This window comes from Callithrix jacchus, chromosome 10 (assembly GCF_049354715.1).
Source record: "Callithrix jacchus isolate 240 chromosome 10, calJac240_pri, whole genome shotgun sequence".
In the NCBI taxonomy this organism is placed as follows: domain Eukaryota; kingdom Metazoa; phylum Chordata; class Mammalia; order Primates; family Cebidae; genus Callithrix; species Callithrix jacchus.
The window spans coordinates 99,866,567-99,884,155 of NC_133511.1; the positions used below are offsets into that span (position 1 = coordinate 99,866,567).

The 17,589-nt window shown below is 48.3% G+C and overlaps 1 protein-coding gene across 2 annotated transcripts in view; it reads right to left on the reverse strand.

Annotated features, from left to right (window-relative positions):
* Positions 1-17,354, reverse strand: part of ELF5 (E74 like ETS transcription factor 5) — a 35,320-nt gene extending 17,966 nt beyond the window's left edge. Inside the window, exons 1-2 of one of the 2 annotated variants that reach the window (XM_009007909.5) lie at positions 15,089-15,301; positions 10,073-10,197 (exon numbers count right to left, since the gene is read on the reverse strand). In XM_009007909.5, coding sequence (XP_009006157.3) covers positions 10,073-10,197; positions 15,089-15,114 — 151 coding nt within the window. In that variant the 5' untranslated portion in view covers positions 15,115-15,301. Of the gene's footprint in view, positions 1-10,072; positions 10,198-15,088; positions 15,302-17,268 lie in introns of those variants that run through there. The other variant, XM_002755169.5, reaches the window with a different exon arrangement.
* Between the last annotated feature and the right edge of the window lie 235 nt (positions 17,355-17,589).

Sequence of the window (17,589 nt, forward strand, 5' to 3'; positions counted from 1 at the left end):
AGCATTTAAAGGTGAGTAGCAATCGCACCATTGCCAGTTGCTGATGATTCCAGGCAGGAGGTGGGTTCTGTGCAGTCAGGTGCTCACTCAGCACCCTCTGACTGGCAGCCAAGGTGCTACGTGTTTTTGTCGTCTCAAGTTTCCCAGGTCGCCCCAACAATCCTATCCAGTAGGTATAATTGGGCTATTTCACAAAGGAGGAAATAGAGGCTCCCCTTAAAACTCAAAGCTCTTCCAGAGATCTTTTATATGCATGCAGATCAAAGCGTCAGTATTGTGCCAGGCTGCTTGAGGCTGATGTCGTAGCCTCTACCTGGCGGATGGGAAGAGCCAGGGAGCAGGTGAGGCCAGGTCTTGATCACTGGCCACTGGCTGGAGCCGGCCCACCAGGCTCGTGGGGGCTCTTCAGGGCAGGCAGGGGCTCCTGGCAGAACAAGGCGCCATTCCTGAGTTCGGCCTGCGTTTTCATCTACTGATTTCTGGCTTGAGTAAACCTGAGGGGCCTTTGGACTTTCCTGGCATTCCGCGAGAAACATTTATGAGCCTTGACATTCTTCAGCCGCGGGTCCTGCTCGGGCCTTGCCCGAGATGGCTATCGGTGTGCGGCGGTCGGAGGGCACAGCTGACTTCTTTTCATGGAAAGGTTTCGCCAAGGCTCTGTCCCCTGTTCCCCTCCCCTCCCCTCTCGGTGGAAAAGAGCTTCCACCCCGTTGCTATTTTCTTTGGCACTGGAAGAGGGCCATATTGTTTGCGGAAGCCAAGGGGGCCTCAAGGATTCGGAGAAACGCCCGGGCGGGAGTCGGCCCCACACGGGGAAGGTGTTGCTGGCGCTGGTTCCCTGCTCCTCGGCGCCCGGCTTTGAAGCTCACCCGCAGAGCGGCTTTGTGTGCGGCCCCGGCCCCTGGAGGGGAGCCAGAGCCTGGCGGAGGCCCCCTCTCCTCATCCGCAAACTCCTTCCACAGCCCCAGAGCTGGGAGGAAAATGGCTGCTCTGGGTGCCATGCCGGGCCGCCAGGGGGCGCTTTTCCGGGGGAGGGGGTCCCATCCTCTGGACGGGAGGAGGGCGGCAGAGCGGAGGCTGCCCAGGGGAGGGAGGGCAGCGTCAGCCCCTCCTCATCCACTCCTCTCCTGCTCTCCTCGCTCAGGAGGCTTCACAGCCCGGAGTCTTCCCACAGGGGCTTCTCTTTGGATGGAACGTGGTCCCCACCTGCCTTCTCCTGAGGAATCCCAGTTCATCCTCACTCTCCCTTGCGTAGAGTCTCCCCCTCTCCACTCAGTGGCCCTCAGACGTCCTCCTCATCCCTCCCCTCCAGACCAAGAGTTTTGCTCGCCCTGAACCAGGAGTCCTTGGAGCCCGACCTAGCCCACCGCAGGCCTCCCTCAGTGAGGGTGTCTGATTGACCAGATGACTGGCAGTCACTCTCTCCACTTGACACACGAGGAGACTGAAGTTCCAGGGACTGAGGGACTCCTGTAAGGTCAAACGGCCTGCCAGTAAAGGCGTTAGGCACCCCCATCTCTTCTTGAATGTGGGGATTTTCCCTCCTACCATGCCCCACCCTTCTTGGTTGAGGAGGACCAAGGTGGGCACACATCTCAAGACTGACTAAAGCAAGATTTGGATGAAGGTAGATATGTATAACCCTAACTGTAAATAATGGATAAGCAGAGCCTGACTAGAAAAAGTAAAAAATACAATCTAGGTTTGAAAAATCAGACAGAGGATGGAGAGACTGAAGATGACGGGGTTTATACTCTTAATGAAGACATGAAGACCCTTTTGCTACTTGGAAGAAATGAACTCAGGGCAAATAAAATAAGGGGTTATATACCAGCAGAATATATTATTTTTAAGGGGTTGTGTTGTCTGGAAATGTGAAGTGATTTTCCCAATGCTTCTATCATTTATAAAATAATCTCAAGATTTTGAAGATGAGCCATAAGCCTTTCTGCCTATGTTGACCAGTAGAGGCTCATCCTCTGCCTGGTAGGCTTACTCCGGATGCCCAGAGGTCACTATTATTAAGCAGTAGACTCTGCCAGCTCCTCTGAAGTCTGAAGTGGGTTAGGGCACTAACCCACTGTTTCAGGGCCAGCTGCATTGGAAGGAAGAATTGAGCTAGAGGGAGTTTTCAGAAATTCTGGGGGAATTTTCACAAATGATGCTATATATAACCTGGGATGCATTTAAATTCAGAAAGAGGACTAACTTTCAGAGCTGGGTGGATGCACCAGATGCCCGCAGGGTCAGCGGATAATGTCTATGCCTGAGCCCCCACGTGGGGGGACAGTCGGGACTGGAAAGTTCACGCCGAAGTGGGAAATGGCTACCTGACCCCTTGCCTTGTGGAAGGGTGGGCCTTGTGTTGGCAGGACCAGATTGCTAACTGAACTCTTCTGATTTCTATTTTCAAGTGTGGCATCTAACTTGATTTTTACAAAACAGCACGAGAAGCCCAGTCAAAATGTTCTCATAGGCTGGATCACTCCTGGCCATCACTTTGTGATGAAGAATCTCACTTGTCTCCTTCAAGATTATTGTTTAGAGTGGGCATGCTAAGAACTTTGAAGGATTCTTTTTTAGTTGAATACTATTTTATTCAAGTTAAAACTTATCTGGAAAAAAGCAACCCTGCTTTTCTGGGAGTGGAGGTGGAGGTATTAGCTCCAGGAGGCTCCTTGAAAATCACTGTTCTCAAACTTGTAACCAGGATTCCTATATTTTGAATTGCCCTTCAAAGTTGAAAGGGGACATGGTCTCTGAGCCTTAGTGGTCCTGCCTCCTCAGACTCATCTGCAAAATAAAAATAATAGGACCGACTTATTTGGGCTACTAAAAGGATTATGTAAATTAATACATGGAAAGTGCTTAGAACAGGCCCAGGCATATGGTGAGTGCTCATTAAGTATCATCCGCTTCCATTTGTCAGTATCAGGGTTACCTCCTGGGCTTCCCAAGCCACTATAATTACATTCCTTCAAACACTTCTAATTTTTTTCTGAATGTGTAGGCCAGCAGCTTTGTCCCTTTCTAGACCCTTGGTTTCTTTTCTTCATTAAAACAATAGGAATTATATTAGAAACCAAGCTTAGAAACCAAACCTAGCTAATTTGTCTTTGTGTTGCCAGCCTGGGTTAGGTGCCTTAATGCTGCCATCCCATTTTCGTTTTAAAACATGGGGACACAGGTGAGTCTGTGTGACTTTGTAAAATTCTTGATCATCAGGTCACACACAAGACTCAAGCCTCTGAAACTGAGCAGAGGAGAGGTTGGTGGTGGTGGTGTTGTATCCCCAGGGTGGTGCAGAGCAGGTAATTGAAAGTCCCATAATATTCATTGTGTATCTTCAGTAGAAAGGCCAGAGGGTGGGTCCATTAATCCCCCAACTCTGTTCTTTGTTATAGATAACTGATGTCTTCTCAATCTTACACAGTGTTCTTAAAAAATTATTTCCAGGTCAGGTGCAGTGGCTCACATCTGTAATCTGAGAACTTTGGGAGACTGAGCCAGGTGGATCACATGAGGTCAGGAGTTTGAGACCAGCCTGACCAATAAGGTGAAAACCCATCTCTACCCATGATATAAAAATTAGCCAGGCATGGTGGTGCACGTCTGTAATCCCAGTTACTTGGGAGGCTGAGGCATGAGCATTACTTGAACCCAGGAGGCAGAGGTTGCAGTGAGCCAAAATCATGCCATTGTACTCTAGCCTGGGTGACAGGAGCAAAATTCCATCTCCAAATAAATAAATAAATAAATAATTACAGACAAGTCCTTTGGCCATGTCTTCCAAATGGATTGTTGTCCCTAAGCCCTTCCTATGTAAAGATTCTGGAACCCACACTGTTCATTTTCTTGGAGCCTCACTCAAAGCATACATTTTGGGGGAAAGTTTTAAGTTTTTTTTTTTTTTGAGACAGGGTCTTGCTTTGTCATCTAGGCTGATGTGCAGTTGCTGGAACATGGCTCACTGCAGGCTCATCCTCCTGGGCTCAAGCAGTCCTCCTGCCTCAGCCTCTTGAGTAGCTGGGACCACAGGTGGGTAATACCATGCCTGGCTAATTTTTGGGATTTCAGACATGAGCCACTGCACCTGGCCTGATTTTTATATTACAACAAAATGGATACGCAGCAGGATGTAAAATTTGCAGATTGTGAAAGTAGTTTGAATTTAGAGCTTTCAGTTATGTCCCGCTGGAGGAGAACTTGGTCTTTCTTCTCTACTGATTGGGGAACAGAGAAGAAAGTTTATGAAGCTAGATGAACCTGCCAGCTACAGGAATTCAATCCATTCTTGTTCCCAGCCTCCATTCTAGGATTCTGCCGAAGAGCCTCTTGGAGTGGAAGGGACCTTCCAATGGAAGTCACAAGGTTGGTTAGGGCAGCTGAGCCTGGGCTGTGGGGACGGACCTTCCTGATTTGAAATCTTGGCTCTTTGATGTATTACCTGTGCAACTCTAACAAGCTTTCCTAACCTCTCTGGACCTCAGCTTCCTTCACTGGTAAAATAAAAATAACAATACTACCTGTATCTCAGGAGGTTTGTTGTGAAAAGGAAATGATGCATGTAAAGAATATAGCACAGTATCTGAACGACTGTAAGTTTTCAGGATAAGTCACCTGTTAATGGTTATTATTTTGGGACTACATTTGTTCTCAGGGTAACAGGGTTTTGCTCAATGTAGCTGAGAAACAACTACAGTAAAGCAAGCTCAGGGCCTGGCTGGGACAAGACGGTCTGGGTCAGAGGAGGCCCGAGTTAGACAACCGTGGACCATAATTAGCATGATTTACTAGCACAGGGAGTTGGGAAAGCGTTTCGCCTGGGGCAGCATGAAGAGAGGTAGAGAATGAACTGGGTAGCAGGGGCACCATCCATTGCAGCTTTGTCACTGAAAGGAAAGAGTTTACGAGGGAAAACCTGAAATGATAACTGGCTTTCAAGTTTCCTCCCTGAATCAGTCCAGCTCCATCCCATATCCCATCCTGGCTGTCCAGCACAGCCTGTGGAAAGACTTAAACCATGAGATGGAAAAGTCAAGTCCAGTGCAGTGTAGGAAACCGGATAGAGACAAGAGAAGACGGGCTGGCTGCGTGGTAGCCGTGGCCCTGGGAGCGTAGAGTTAGGGAGGTGCCAGGAGAGCCAAGCCCTGAGCCGTCCTGGGACCACGGCCACACGGATGGCTCAGGTGCATGTCAAACGGGCTAGAGGTGTCCTCCTGTGGTGGGACGCTGCCACAGGGCTCACCTCAGACTTTCAGCTGATTTTGTATTTGTTAATCTAGTATTGATCTAGAAGTTCTTAGCCTCTTTCCTTTGTATCTGCTTTCTAACTTCTGTACACAGCACATGAAGCTTGCTTAGAAAAGCCCATGTGGGGATGCAAATGCCACTTTCTCTGACCAGTGGGTTTTGCACTTTTTTTTTCCTTACAAAAAGTGTTCTTCAAATAAAATCTTCCATTGTGCAATAATATTATAGCTAACGTATTTGTTGAGCACTTAGTATGTGCCTGTCATCATGCTAAATGCTTTGCGCCGTCTCATGTTGTCCTCAACACAATGCTATAAAGTCCTGTATCATGTCACCTGTTTTACGAAGGGAGAAAAAAAGGCACATGGGTGTGACCCTTTTCAAGGTCACATAACCCGTAAGTGGCAGAGCTAGGAGTGGGTTATCTCGGTCTATTCTGGCTCCTGCAGCCCAGAATTAAAGCGGAGGAGCCTGCTTAGGGATGGAGGTGGAGAGAGAAGGAGCCCCATCTTCTCAACTGTCACTTCTACTCCCTTCTCTGGTGGTCCCTGAGGAACCTCTGGGAAACCCCTAAAGCCTCTCAGGAACCCCGGTTTAGAAGCCTCTGCAGCTTGGCAAAGTACCAGCAAGATTCCAAAGCAAAGGAGGGGCTGCATGTGCGCATGGCATATTGGCCGTTAGGGGAGGGGTGTGGTCCTTGGGGGCTAAGGAGAGAACTCCAGAAAGAAAGTAGCGGCCAGGCCAGGGTGTTCAATGACTGTCCGAGGGCTGCTCCTGGAGCTCAACTGGAGAAATCATCTTTTTAAAATATCTGCATGTGAACTACACGGAGCCTCCCCACCACCAACATTCCCTCCCACTTGGGTACATTTTCCAGTAGTCATCATTCTTTACTTGGAAAAAGCCACAGGCAAGGCAGGGTGAGTTCATGAAATTCTAGAGAAGTTTGCCCTCTGTGACTGTCCACCTTCCAGCCTGCAGTGCAGCCAAGCAGAAGTCCTGCTTCAAAGAGCAGGTCAGAATCGTTCGTGGTTAGCGCACCAGGGCAGATTCAGCAGCACTCTGCTCGAGCCGTTTGAAGGGTTTTGAGAACAGCTGTTTTTCCTAAATAGGCTGAGTATTCCCCCTCCCTAGCCCAGTCATCATTTGTCTAGAAGGCACATCATTTTTTCCTCCTTTTCCTTCCCTTCCCTCCCGTCTGAAAATATCTAAGCTGTTAAAAATTCTGAACTGGGAAGTTTGAGATGGAAATCTGTGTCATTTTTGTTCTATAAGGACAATAAAGAGAGGAGAGGGAAGGCTGTTTTTCCACTCAACAGGGAAGATGAGCAGTTCCTGGCTAGGGTGAGCTCCTCCCAAGTGCCAGGCATGTGACTAAACACTTTCTACACAAAATCTCATCCAATCTTCCCAACTCCAGGGGGCAGAGGAAAGCATATCTCAGAAAATGGGCTGCAGGTCACATGGCTGGTAAATGGCAGTGCCTGCCCATGCACTTGGGTGAACAGGAAGCTGCCATTGGGACAATCCTTAGGGGGGCCCTGAATTCAACATAGTATTTCCTGGGAGGTGGGTAAGAACCTCAAGAGAGGTGTCTCAGAGCCTGCTGGCCACGGAACAGGGGAAGTTGGCTGAGCAGTGCCCAGAGGCAAAGCTGGCTGTTCCCTGATGCATTCCTGTCAGAGAGAGCTTTTGCAGAAACTCAGTTGGATGTGCTCTCTGGGGCTTTTCCTCATTGAAAAAGACAGAAGGTCCCTCCCACTTTTCCTCCCACGTGTGGGACGTGGAGGAGAGCAGGGGCTATGAGGCTTACGTGGTGCCCAGGTAGCTCCAAGAGAGGTGTTCACTCCAGGTGAACATTTTGCACCTAACTTCGACCTTTTGGAGGTGAGAGATACTCAGCTTCCCCTGAAATCCTGAGGGCTGGTGGCTACTCAAAAGCCTGGCTCCATCCCTCGGGAACCTTAGCAACCTGGGCCTGTCTTGAAGGATATTTCATTTTCACTGGCTACATGCCTTGGTAGGGATTTCTGTTCTCTCAGTGGGTGGTGGGAAGAGAAAACGTGTCTTCAATATTGCCTGATGCAGGAATCAGAGAAGCTTCTGGAAGGGATTCTAGCTATGACCTGGTCTAACCTTTCATGACGCTGATGGGAATGCAGAAGCCTCCGGCCGGAGAGCTGGGTCTGAGTGGCCAAGGCTTGGCTGGACTTACGTAACTTTGGCAATGCCGCTGGTGATCACTTCTGTTAACTTCATTCTTTAAAATTGTGGTAAAATATCCATACCATAAAACTTACCATTTTACCTCTTCTTAAGGGCACAGTTCAGTGGCATTAAGTACATTCGCACTGTTGCGCAGTCATTGCTGCTATTTACTTCCAGAACTTGTTCATTATCACATTCTGAAACTAATACTTTTTTTTTTTTTTTTTGACATGGAGTCTCCCTCTGTTGCCCAGGCTGGAGTGCAGTGGCTCGCTCACAGCTCTCTGCAGTCCAGACCTTCTGAGCTCAAGGGGTCCTTCTGCCTCAGCCTCCCGAGTAGCAGGGACCACAGGGGGGTGCTACCACACCCAGCTAACTTTTGTATTTCTTCATAGAGACAGGATTTCTCCATGTTGCCCAGGCTGGTCTCAAATACCTGACTTCAGGTGACCTGCCTTGGCTTCTCAAAGTGCTGGGATTACAGGCATAAGCCACTGTGACTGCTCCCTGACCTTTATTTTGAGATAGTGTCTCTCTCTGTCGCCCAGGCTGGAGTAGAGTGGCATGATTGCAGCTCATTGCAGCCTCGGCCTTCAGCACTCAAGGGATCCTCCTGCCTCAGCCTCCCAAGTAGCTGGGATTGCAGACATGTGCCACCATGCCCGGCTGATTTCTAAACAATTTTTTGTAGATATGAGGTCTCACTGTGTTGCCCAGGCTGGTCTCGAATTCCTGGGCTCAAGTGATAATCCTGCCTCGGCCTTCCACAGGGCTTGGATTACAGGTGTAAGCTACTGCGTCCAGCCAATCCTTCTATTTTTAAAAAACACTTATGTGTGCTTACCAGGTACCAGACACTGTCCTAAACACTTCCCATATGATAACTCATTTCATTTGTGTAACTACTCTACAGGGTAGCATTGTGGTCATTCCCGTTTTACAGATGAAAAAAGTAACTGGGACATGAGAGGTTAAGATGACACAGCTAGTGTCAAAGTCAGACTTCCCTTTTGGGACATGCCAGGTCTTTATGACACAGAGCTGCTGCTTCACTGCCCAGGCCCCCATTGCCTGGGGCAGGCGGTTGTGGCCCACCCCTCCCACACCACCCCAACTGCCTCCCAGCAGAATAGGCAGAAAGAAGGGGCTCCCACGATGGCAGGTCTGGGTTAAGTGAGGCCTGGCCTTCTGCATGGGTAGGGAGAGGCCCTGGAGCTGGGTCTTACCACTGGGGCACACATAGGGAGGGTAGGGAGACTTGAAAGTTTTCATTTCCCTCCTTCAGATTTAACCTCTTAACCAAATTTCAAGGGAAGGAGATGGAGTACATTTCTCACATCTTTCTGGGAAATAAGGTGCTTCTTAGGCCTAAAGGAGCATTGTACAATGTCTCTGCTTGATTCAAGTCCTAATGCAATGATCTAGACCTTGCAGATGAGGGTGAGAGATTTCACGTGTGTGTGTGTGTGTGTCTGTGTGTGTGTGTGTGTGTGTGTGGGGTGGGGACAGGTGTGGGATTGTATTATGCAGGTAAGTGCCTCAAGTCTGTGTGTGTGGCCTGGCCCCTAGCCCCAGAAGCAGGGCTCCTGGTAGTGGACATGCTGCAGCACCTGGAGGCATGGACTCTTGCCCGCTGCCTGCCTCCAGACACTAAAACACTCAGTGAGGACTGACAGCTTGATTGGCACTTGCATCACCGCCTAGCAGTGTGTGCTCCTGTTGTGCCATCAGTCAGCCAGGTGTGCTGTGATGTGCGGTCACCCAAGCACCTCAGGGACAGAGGCCCTCAAAGGGTTTCTGGGGCAAAGCTTGGCTGGCCTCCCTCCGGCATGGGATTATCTCAAGGTCCCATGCTGCCTTCTTGAGTGAGGAGGAAGGGTGGGGAGGGTGGCCTGGGAGACATCGAGGGGCTCATATTCACTGAGCACTTGCTTTGTGCCAGGCTATGTATTTACACCCTTTGACTCCCTTAAACCTTATGGTAGCTGTCATCGCCACTGGTTTAGGGAAAAGAAGCTCAGAGAATAATGATATAGTCATATCAGCAACCACAGTGCGATATCAATTATAAGATGGGTCAACTTGCATGGAGGCCCAGGGCAAGTCATTTAGCCTCTCTGTGTCTCAGTTTCTTCATTTATAAAATGAGGTTAATAATTGTTCATCACATAGGGCTTTGGCAAGGTTGATGCTTGGCCCAAGGTTTGGTGCACAGCTCGTGTTCAGTAAATGTTGGCCCAAACCGCCATGATCCAGCAACCACCATATACCAGGGCCTGGGCTAAGGGCTTGCTTTCTACTACATTGTTTAAATGTCATAATAACCCCAAGAGACTGACATTTTACTTGGTAGCAAAAGGAGGTTCAGAGAGTTTAGCTGAGCTGCGCACGGCCGCAAAGCCACAGAACTAGGGAGTTGGGGGTGGTGAGGATTGCAGCGCCTTTTATCTGCAAGAGGCTGCTCTTCCATCCAGGAGCCCTCCAGCCCTCTGCCCTGAACACTGCTGTTCCTAGGCCCCAGCACAGCGTTGCCTTCCACCTGAGGCCAGCACCACCTCCCACTCCAGCCAATCGGGGCTATGCTCGGATGGGATCCTTTAAATGTACGCACCTGTCTGATGCTCAAAGGCGGGGTAATACTCTTCATTGCTGAACAGATCAGTCCACGACATCAGGGGATCGCAGAAGGATGCGTTAGGCAGGAAGGTGCTGTGTGTCACGGAGTCCAACATCACCCTGCAACAGCAGGAGAGGTTGTGAGGAGGCTGGGGTGAGGGACTCCTGAAGCTACCCTCTGCAGGAGCCCCTAGCAGGGAGATATTTGGTTTTTAATAATAATAACAAACACGCCACTCACTAGGAGCAGGCACCCCCTAATGTCACCTCTGAGTGACATTATTTCACCCTCGCCACATCCTGTCTATCCCCATTTTAGATGAGAAAACTGAGGCAAAAGGGTTGAGGCAATTGCCCAAGTGACATAACTAGGAAGTGTCAAAGAGAGGACTTGAGCATGGAGACTCTGACTATGCAATACTGCCTCTTTATTTAGGCTTCCTGTTTGCTGACACGTGACCCCTGAACTCTGACTTACAATGTTCAATACTATGCTCCCAGAAACAGGGTACAATGAAGCCATAAAAAAGGACAAGATGATGCCCTGTGCAGCAACACAGGTGCAGCTGGAGGCCATTATCCTAAGCAAATTTAATCAGGAACAGAACACCATATACCTCACGTTCTCACTTAGAAGTGGGCACTAAACATCCGGTACTCCTGCACATGAAGATGGAGGAACTGGGGACTACTAGAGGGAGCAGGAAGGGAAGGGGCCAAGGTTGAAAAACTAACTACTGGGTACTGTGCTCAGTATCTGGTGATCAGATCAATAGTACCTGAAACCTCAGCATTATGCGGTACACACAGGTAACGCACCTGCACACATACGCCCTGAATCTAAACTAAAAGTTGAAATGATAAAAATAAAATAAAATTTTTTGGAGAAAAAACAGAAAACAAAACAAAAATCTGTTCACTCGAATTCTTTTTCTGATTCTTGAAATAATGTTGAGATAGAGTAGTTCTTCCCTCATTTTGCAAAGGGAACATAGCAGCTCAAGATCACACCACTGGTAAGTGCCTTGGGATATTAAACACGTGGAGTTTTAAGATTGGCAGGAGCAAATTCTTTATCCAGTTCAGCGTTTCCTAAACTTCAGTCATTTGTGTACCACTGTGATAATTTCACTCAATCCATATAGTACAAGCACTATTATTTACTTAAAATATTTTTTAAAAATCAACTTTTTTTGTTTTAATATAAACATGCTGATTTAAAAGGAAAACCTTATATCAGCATTATAAATAGAAAGTCAAGATTTTTTAAACATACATAAAAATAAATATTTAAGCATTTGAATATAAATGGTTCATGTGCCTCCGAAATCAGGGGTGAGCAAACTACACCCTACAGGCAAAATGCAGCCCCCCACCTATTTTTGTAAAGCCTGTAGTTACAAATAATTTTACTGCCGGGTGCAGTGGCTCCCCTCTATAATCCCAGCACTTTAGGAGGCCAAGGCAGGTGGATCACCTGAGGTCAGGAGTTTAAGGACAGCCTGGCCAACATGGTGAAACCCCGCCTCTACTAAAAATACAAAAATTAGCTGGTTATGGTGGCGTGTGTGTGTAATCCCAGCTACTCTGGAGGCTGACAGGAGAATTAGGGGGCTGAGACAGGAGAATTGCTTGAAGCCAGGTGGCGGAGGTTGCAGTGAGCTGAGATCACGCCATTGCACTCCAGCAACACTTCGTCTGTCTCTCTCTCTCTCTCTCTCACACACATACACACACACCCCTTTACATTTTTAAGTGGCTACATTTTAAGTGTTTATATAAATATTTACATCATATCCTTGCTTTTGCCTTTTGGCCTGCTAATCCTAAAATACCTGGCCCTTTAAGAAAAAGTTTGCAACCCTAACCAGATTTATCTGGCATATTACCAGTTGATGTGAGTACCAAGTGTTGGAAAATACTGAGTTAGCCCAATCTCCCTCCTCAACCTCCACCATTTTACATTGAGGAAGTTGAGACTCAGTGAATTTGTGTAACTAGCTCAAGGTCACATAGCCAACGGATGCGAGTTAAGTGGCAGGGAAGTCCTTAGTTTTCTGACTCTCAGCCCATCTGGTTCTCTTTCTGAGCCCCAAGCCACACTTATATAGCAAATCAAACCTCAGTACTAAGAGGGGCAGGGTCGTGTGATTCTAAAACCAAAGATTAATTCTTTACAATGCTTGAAAATCTGCCACCACCACCACCACCATCATCAAATATGCATGAGTGGCTGGGTGTGGTGACTCATGCCTGTAATCCCAGCACTTTGGGAGGCTGAGGTAGGCAGGTCACTTGAGGTCAGGAGTTCGAGACCAGCCTGGCCAACATGGTGAAAACCTGTCTCCACTAAAAATACAAAAATTAGCTGGGTGTGGTGGTGCACACCTGTAATCCCAGCTACTCAGGAGGCTGAGGCAGGAGAATCTCTTGAGTCTGGGAGGCGGAAATTGCAGTGAGCGGAGATCATGCCACTGTACTCCAGACTGGGTGACAGAGTGAGACTCTGTTTCAACAACAACAACAACAACAACAACAACAACAACAACAACAAATGTGCATGAAAACTCCTCTCCAGATGTAACTATCTTGCTGAGTTTGAATTCTGTCACTTAGGCTCCTTATCCGGGCCATCACCCAGGAGTTTCCACCCTCTGCTGGGAAGTCTTCTCTGATGCCTGGAGAGGGTTAATGTGCTCTGCAGATTATCGTGGGCATGGATCTCCTCCTGGGAGCCCTATCAAACAGACTTCAAGGCTGCCTGGGTTTGGACTGTGATTTTCCCATGGATTGGCTTGTTTTATATCCTGAGTGTGGGGGACAGGTAGGGGGCAGGATGCTGAGGGATGGGGTGAGAGGTTATGAGGGAGGGAAGGGCCCCAGGAGCTGAAAGCCACTTCTGTATTCTGGACTGGACTTCAGAAAAATTCCTCTAAGTGAGGGCGGAAGACAAATATATCCCTTTTCCTTTGGGCCAGAAGGCTCAGAAAACTGAAGAAAAGGATGGCAGGCCTGTGATATGACACTGGGTTGGGAGAAAGGAGAGGTGAAATCTACATGGAAGAAAACAGAAAACAGTCCCTAAGTTTTCAATGTCAAATAAGGAATCCATCAAATACAAAATGCCACCGTGGGAATGAGATCTTCCTCATCTATGCCTGACTAATTGCTCTCTAATGTCATTTAGTATTTTAAAAAAAGGTCATTTGGTGAATTGAATGGAATTACATAAAAACTAGGAATATGTTTTGATCGATAGGATTTTTACCTCCTTTAATATTGTATTCTTTCTCCTCTTTATGCCGGCCCACTCCCTTGATTTGTAATCTCTCTAGCGCTACACACGTCACTGATTCTGATTCCCTCTAGTAATTCCTTCTAAGGCAAATTATATCCATTAAGTTTCCGTAAAGGGCCTCGTGAGGTGTGCAACATGCTATTTTTCTTCTGTAATTATTTCTTGCTTTTGGAGAAAATGTCTTCTATAAAAGCAGAAAAAGGTGGTTTCTCCCCCCTATTACAGTAGGAGCAGGTATCATGAACTCTGGGCTCTCCACAAAAGACCTTGGCTCCTTAGCTAGCATGCAGTAGGTGTGAGAGCTCAGGAATAATGGCTGCTTTGTACTCAGCAGCGCCTCTTCCCTAGGCCCTCTAAGGTCCTTGCAATAATTGAACATTTTAGCGCTTAAGGACTTTGTCAGTGGAGGTAGAGTAGGATGGGTGGGAAAAGGCTTGTGTTTGGAGCCCCCTTTCTCAGCAGTAACATCGAACACAGGCCTGAAGTTGGGCCAGCCCTGCTCAAGGGGGGTGATACTGTCCCCCTCTTCAGGGGACAAAAATGGGTTTTTGGGGGTCAAAACACTGAGATTTTTTTTTGAGACAGAGTCTCATTCTGTTGCCAGGCTGGAGTGTAGTGGCGTGGTCTCACCTCACTGCAACCTCCACCTCCTGGGTTCAAGCAATTCTCCTGTCTCAGCCTCCCAAGTAGCTGGGACTACAGGTGCATGCTACCATGCCCAGCGTTTTTTGTTTAGTAGAGACGGGGTTTCACCATGTTGGCCAGGATGCTCTTGATCTCTTGACCTTATGATCCACTCACCTCGGCCTCCCAAAGTACTGGGATTACAGGTATGCACCATGGTGCTCAGCCAAACTGAGATATTAATTACAGTGTTTTATCACCCTCCAAAGGTCTACAGTAGGTGTATACTATATCTCTGGTATTTACATTGCTGGTGGGGAGATGATTAAGAAAAAATGATCTAAAAAGGGTCCTTAGGAGAAGTGATAAAGGAAAAAGGCGGAGCAGTGCTGGTTAGATAAACCTAGTGTGAGCGTCAGGGCTGATGGGGGTCTCCAGGGAGGGCTCTTGGCCTGCTGTTCTGGCCACACTTTTCATTTTGTGAGGAACTGGCTGGCTCCTTCTGGAAGTAGCCCCAGGCTTGGAATTATGATTCTGCCGCTTGCCCCTCTCCAAATCTCAGTTCTTCAACTACTAAACAGGAACATAAATAAGACAGCCCTCAAGCTCTGCCCTAACTCTGTCTGTGACTTTCTGCAGACACCCACCTGATTGAGCCAACACATCCAAACCTGGGCACTCACACACACATATGCATCTACATTGATTATATCGGGATTGTTTGGGTCAAGCAAGTCCAGTAAATTGGAGGAAAGTGCAAGCAGTACACACACAGACTGAACTTTTAGTGCAGAAAAAGCCCCTTGATTTCCTCTTCTCCCTTTCTCCTATGCCCACTGCCTTCTACCACAGTTGGATGTAGAGATCTCAGGACAGCCGGACATTCTTTGCCCGGGCTAGCTAGGCACCTTAAACACTCTGGACCCTCACTCACTGCCCACCAATAGATCCATGGCAGTTGGAATCAGTTTCCCCCAAAGTAACACCATTCTGGCTGTCTGGTAAGTAGGAAAGGCTCAAGAATGGTTAACACAAGGTGGAGGAATCAGGTGGGCTCACTTCACACGAGAGAAAGTCGGCTGCAGATACCTGTGGGAGTGAGGCAGCGATGGCATGGAAGCTGAGGTCTCCTGGAGCCTCCGGTGGCTTCTGAACCCTTCTCGGAGCCAGCTCACACACCAAATGCACGCAAAGAGGGTCCACCCAGTTGGAGGGACAGGCCTGTGGGCTTCTCAGCGTCACACAAATCAGAGGCAGCAATAACAGGTGTGGTGCCCATGGCCTGCTCAGCGTCCCAGAGAGAGGGGAAGGAGCAAACCACTCAGCCTTAGCCAGTTTGCCAGAGGAGGAAAATTCCTTCCTGACTCTGGTGGTGATCATCAACTTCACTCTGGGCGTGTGACCAAAAATCGACCCAATTAAGCATCTACACATTGGCTGTTTACGTGCCAGATCATCACTGGGCAGAACAAGGCCACAAGGGTGCAAAATATAGAAAAAAGGGGCCAAGAAATGGATTCCTTAATTCCACCCTCTGAGTTAGGTATCACTAGGAAGAAAATCAGTTTTCCTTCCCCAGAGCCTCACAACACCCAAATGTTCACTCCGTCCCAAGCCTTTTGAGCAAGGGAGTGTCAATTTCCCAGCCCTTGGACCTCCCTAAGAAGGGGCCCATTGAGGAGAACCCAGTGGAGTATTTCAACACTCACTGCTAAAGAAAGATTGAGGGTTGGGTGCTTGAGTGTTTGTTCTTCTCGGAAGAACCCCAGCTGCTGTGAGAACCAATTTGCTGACCTCTTGTCAAGTGACTCCTCATTTTTCTTTAGCTCGCTTGGGGAGTTTACATGTTTGTTTGTCGATAGCTTTTTTTCTGAAGGTGCAGTGAAGATCCAAAAAGGTATGCCATGTAGTTTGCTGTGGGCTTCGAAGCAAAGCTTACCAGTTTTGGATTAAATACATCAGGGGTTAAATCCTACCTCTGCTGCAGCGGGCATGGGGCACATTTCTTACTGCCCAGCCTGCAGAAATTCTTAAGCTTTTTTTCATGCAGGTGTGGTATATAAACATTCATGCCCCTCTTTGAACTCCGGTTTCCTCATCTCTAAAATGCAGATTTTTTAAAACCATGCAATCCTCAAGATGTCTTGAGGATTTGAGAAAATTTATTAATATATGCAGAGGACGGAGCATAAGACATATATTCAATCTTGTTTTAGAGGGAAAAATCAAACAGCCATCGACAATGTATCTAGAAATTTGCCACTCTGACGACTTATGGAAAAGGGAGACGATCAAACTGAGAACCCCAGTCTGAGACTACTTTAGATTAAGAAAAACATTGTCGCAGAGAACACGAAGACAAAACAATCAAGCCTTCACTTGGAAGGGCAAACCACCCCTTTCCCTGGGTCTCTGAACTAGGATTGAAACACAGAGCTGCCTCCCTAAGTCGCCTAGCCTTTCTGGCCTTGGTTTCCTCATCTGTCAAATGAAGCGGTTGCACCTAATGATGTCTGACACTCTTCCGGGCGTACAAACTGCTCATTCATCCACAAGCGGCCCAGCTTCAGCCTGAGAAGGGAGCTTGTGCTACCGGTGGCCGTCGGCAGGGGGCAACCCCACAGAAACCCACACACTGCAGAATCTGACAAGACCTGAGCGCACAGTGGAAAAACCCTAACCATTGATTTTCTGGAAGCACTCTCTTTTGGGGAGATGTCGGAGGGCAAAAGGGTTTCTTTTAAAACTATTTTGTACAGACAAATTCCTGAAAAAATGCCCCAAACTATAATAAAGCAGTTCTCTGTATTGAGGGGGTGGGGGACAGTGGGCAGGCTGGCAGGGAAAGGAATTCAATCAGGGGAGAAGGGTAGGCGGGTGGAGGCGGTGGGGGGAGGCGCTTTCCTTGAAACTGAATATTTTTCTGCGTAAAATCCAGCTTCTCTTCCTAAAGACAACTTAAGGGAGGGTAGAGAACTGTGCGCCTGGGTGCCTTCTCTTAGTTCCCCTTGGTTCAGCTAAGGGATCCAGAGGGAGTGGGGTCTGTGAGGAGGGTGGGGGGGCCGCACGGCCTGCAGAGGCAAACACGACTCTCTCAGACAAGCTGTCACATCCGTGTCAAACAGCTCCCGGGAGGCCCCGGGACTGCACCCAGCGCAGAGGCCGGCCCTGGAGCTGGAGATGGACGAGCAGACCCAGGCCCCAAGCGGAGCCTCTGAGCCCCAACACCCACTAAGAGTCATCCAAAAAAGCAAAGAAAAGGCGCTTACGTGAGGACAGCAGTGGCTAGGTCCAAAGAGGAGGTTTTCAAGGCAAGAGAAGGCAGGCGCTCCCAGCACCAGCGTGCAGTGGAAATAAAGGCACCTGTAGCCTTGTGATATAAGTGACACCTACAGACAGGTCCGTTTGGTTTTTCAGGTTTATGCACAGCCCCTTTGATGACGGTGACATACAGTGTGACACGGCTCCTGGAAGGGGGGAATGGTTCTCATATGCAGAAAGTTTACCTTTATCCTGCTTTTGTGCCCAGCTCACCCCTGCCCTGCAACCCCCCCCCTCAACCCAGGGGACTCAGTAAACAAGCAGAAAAT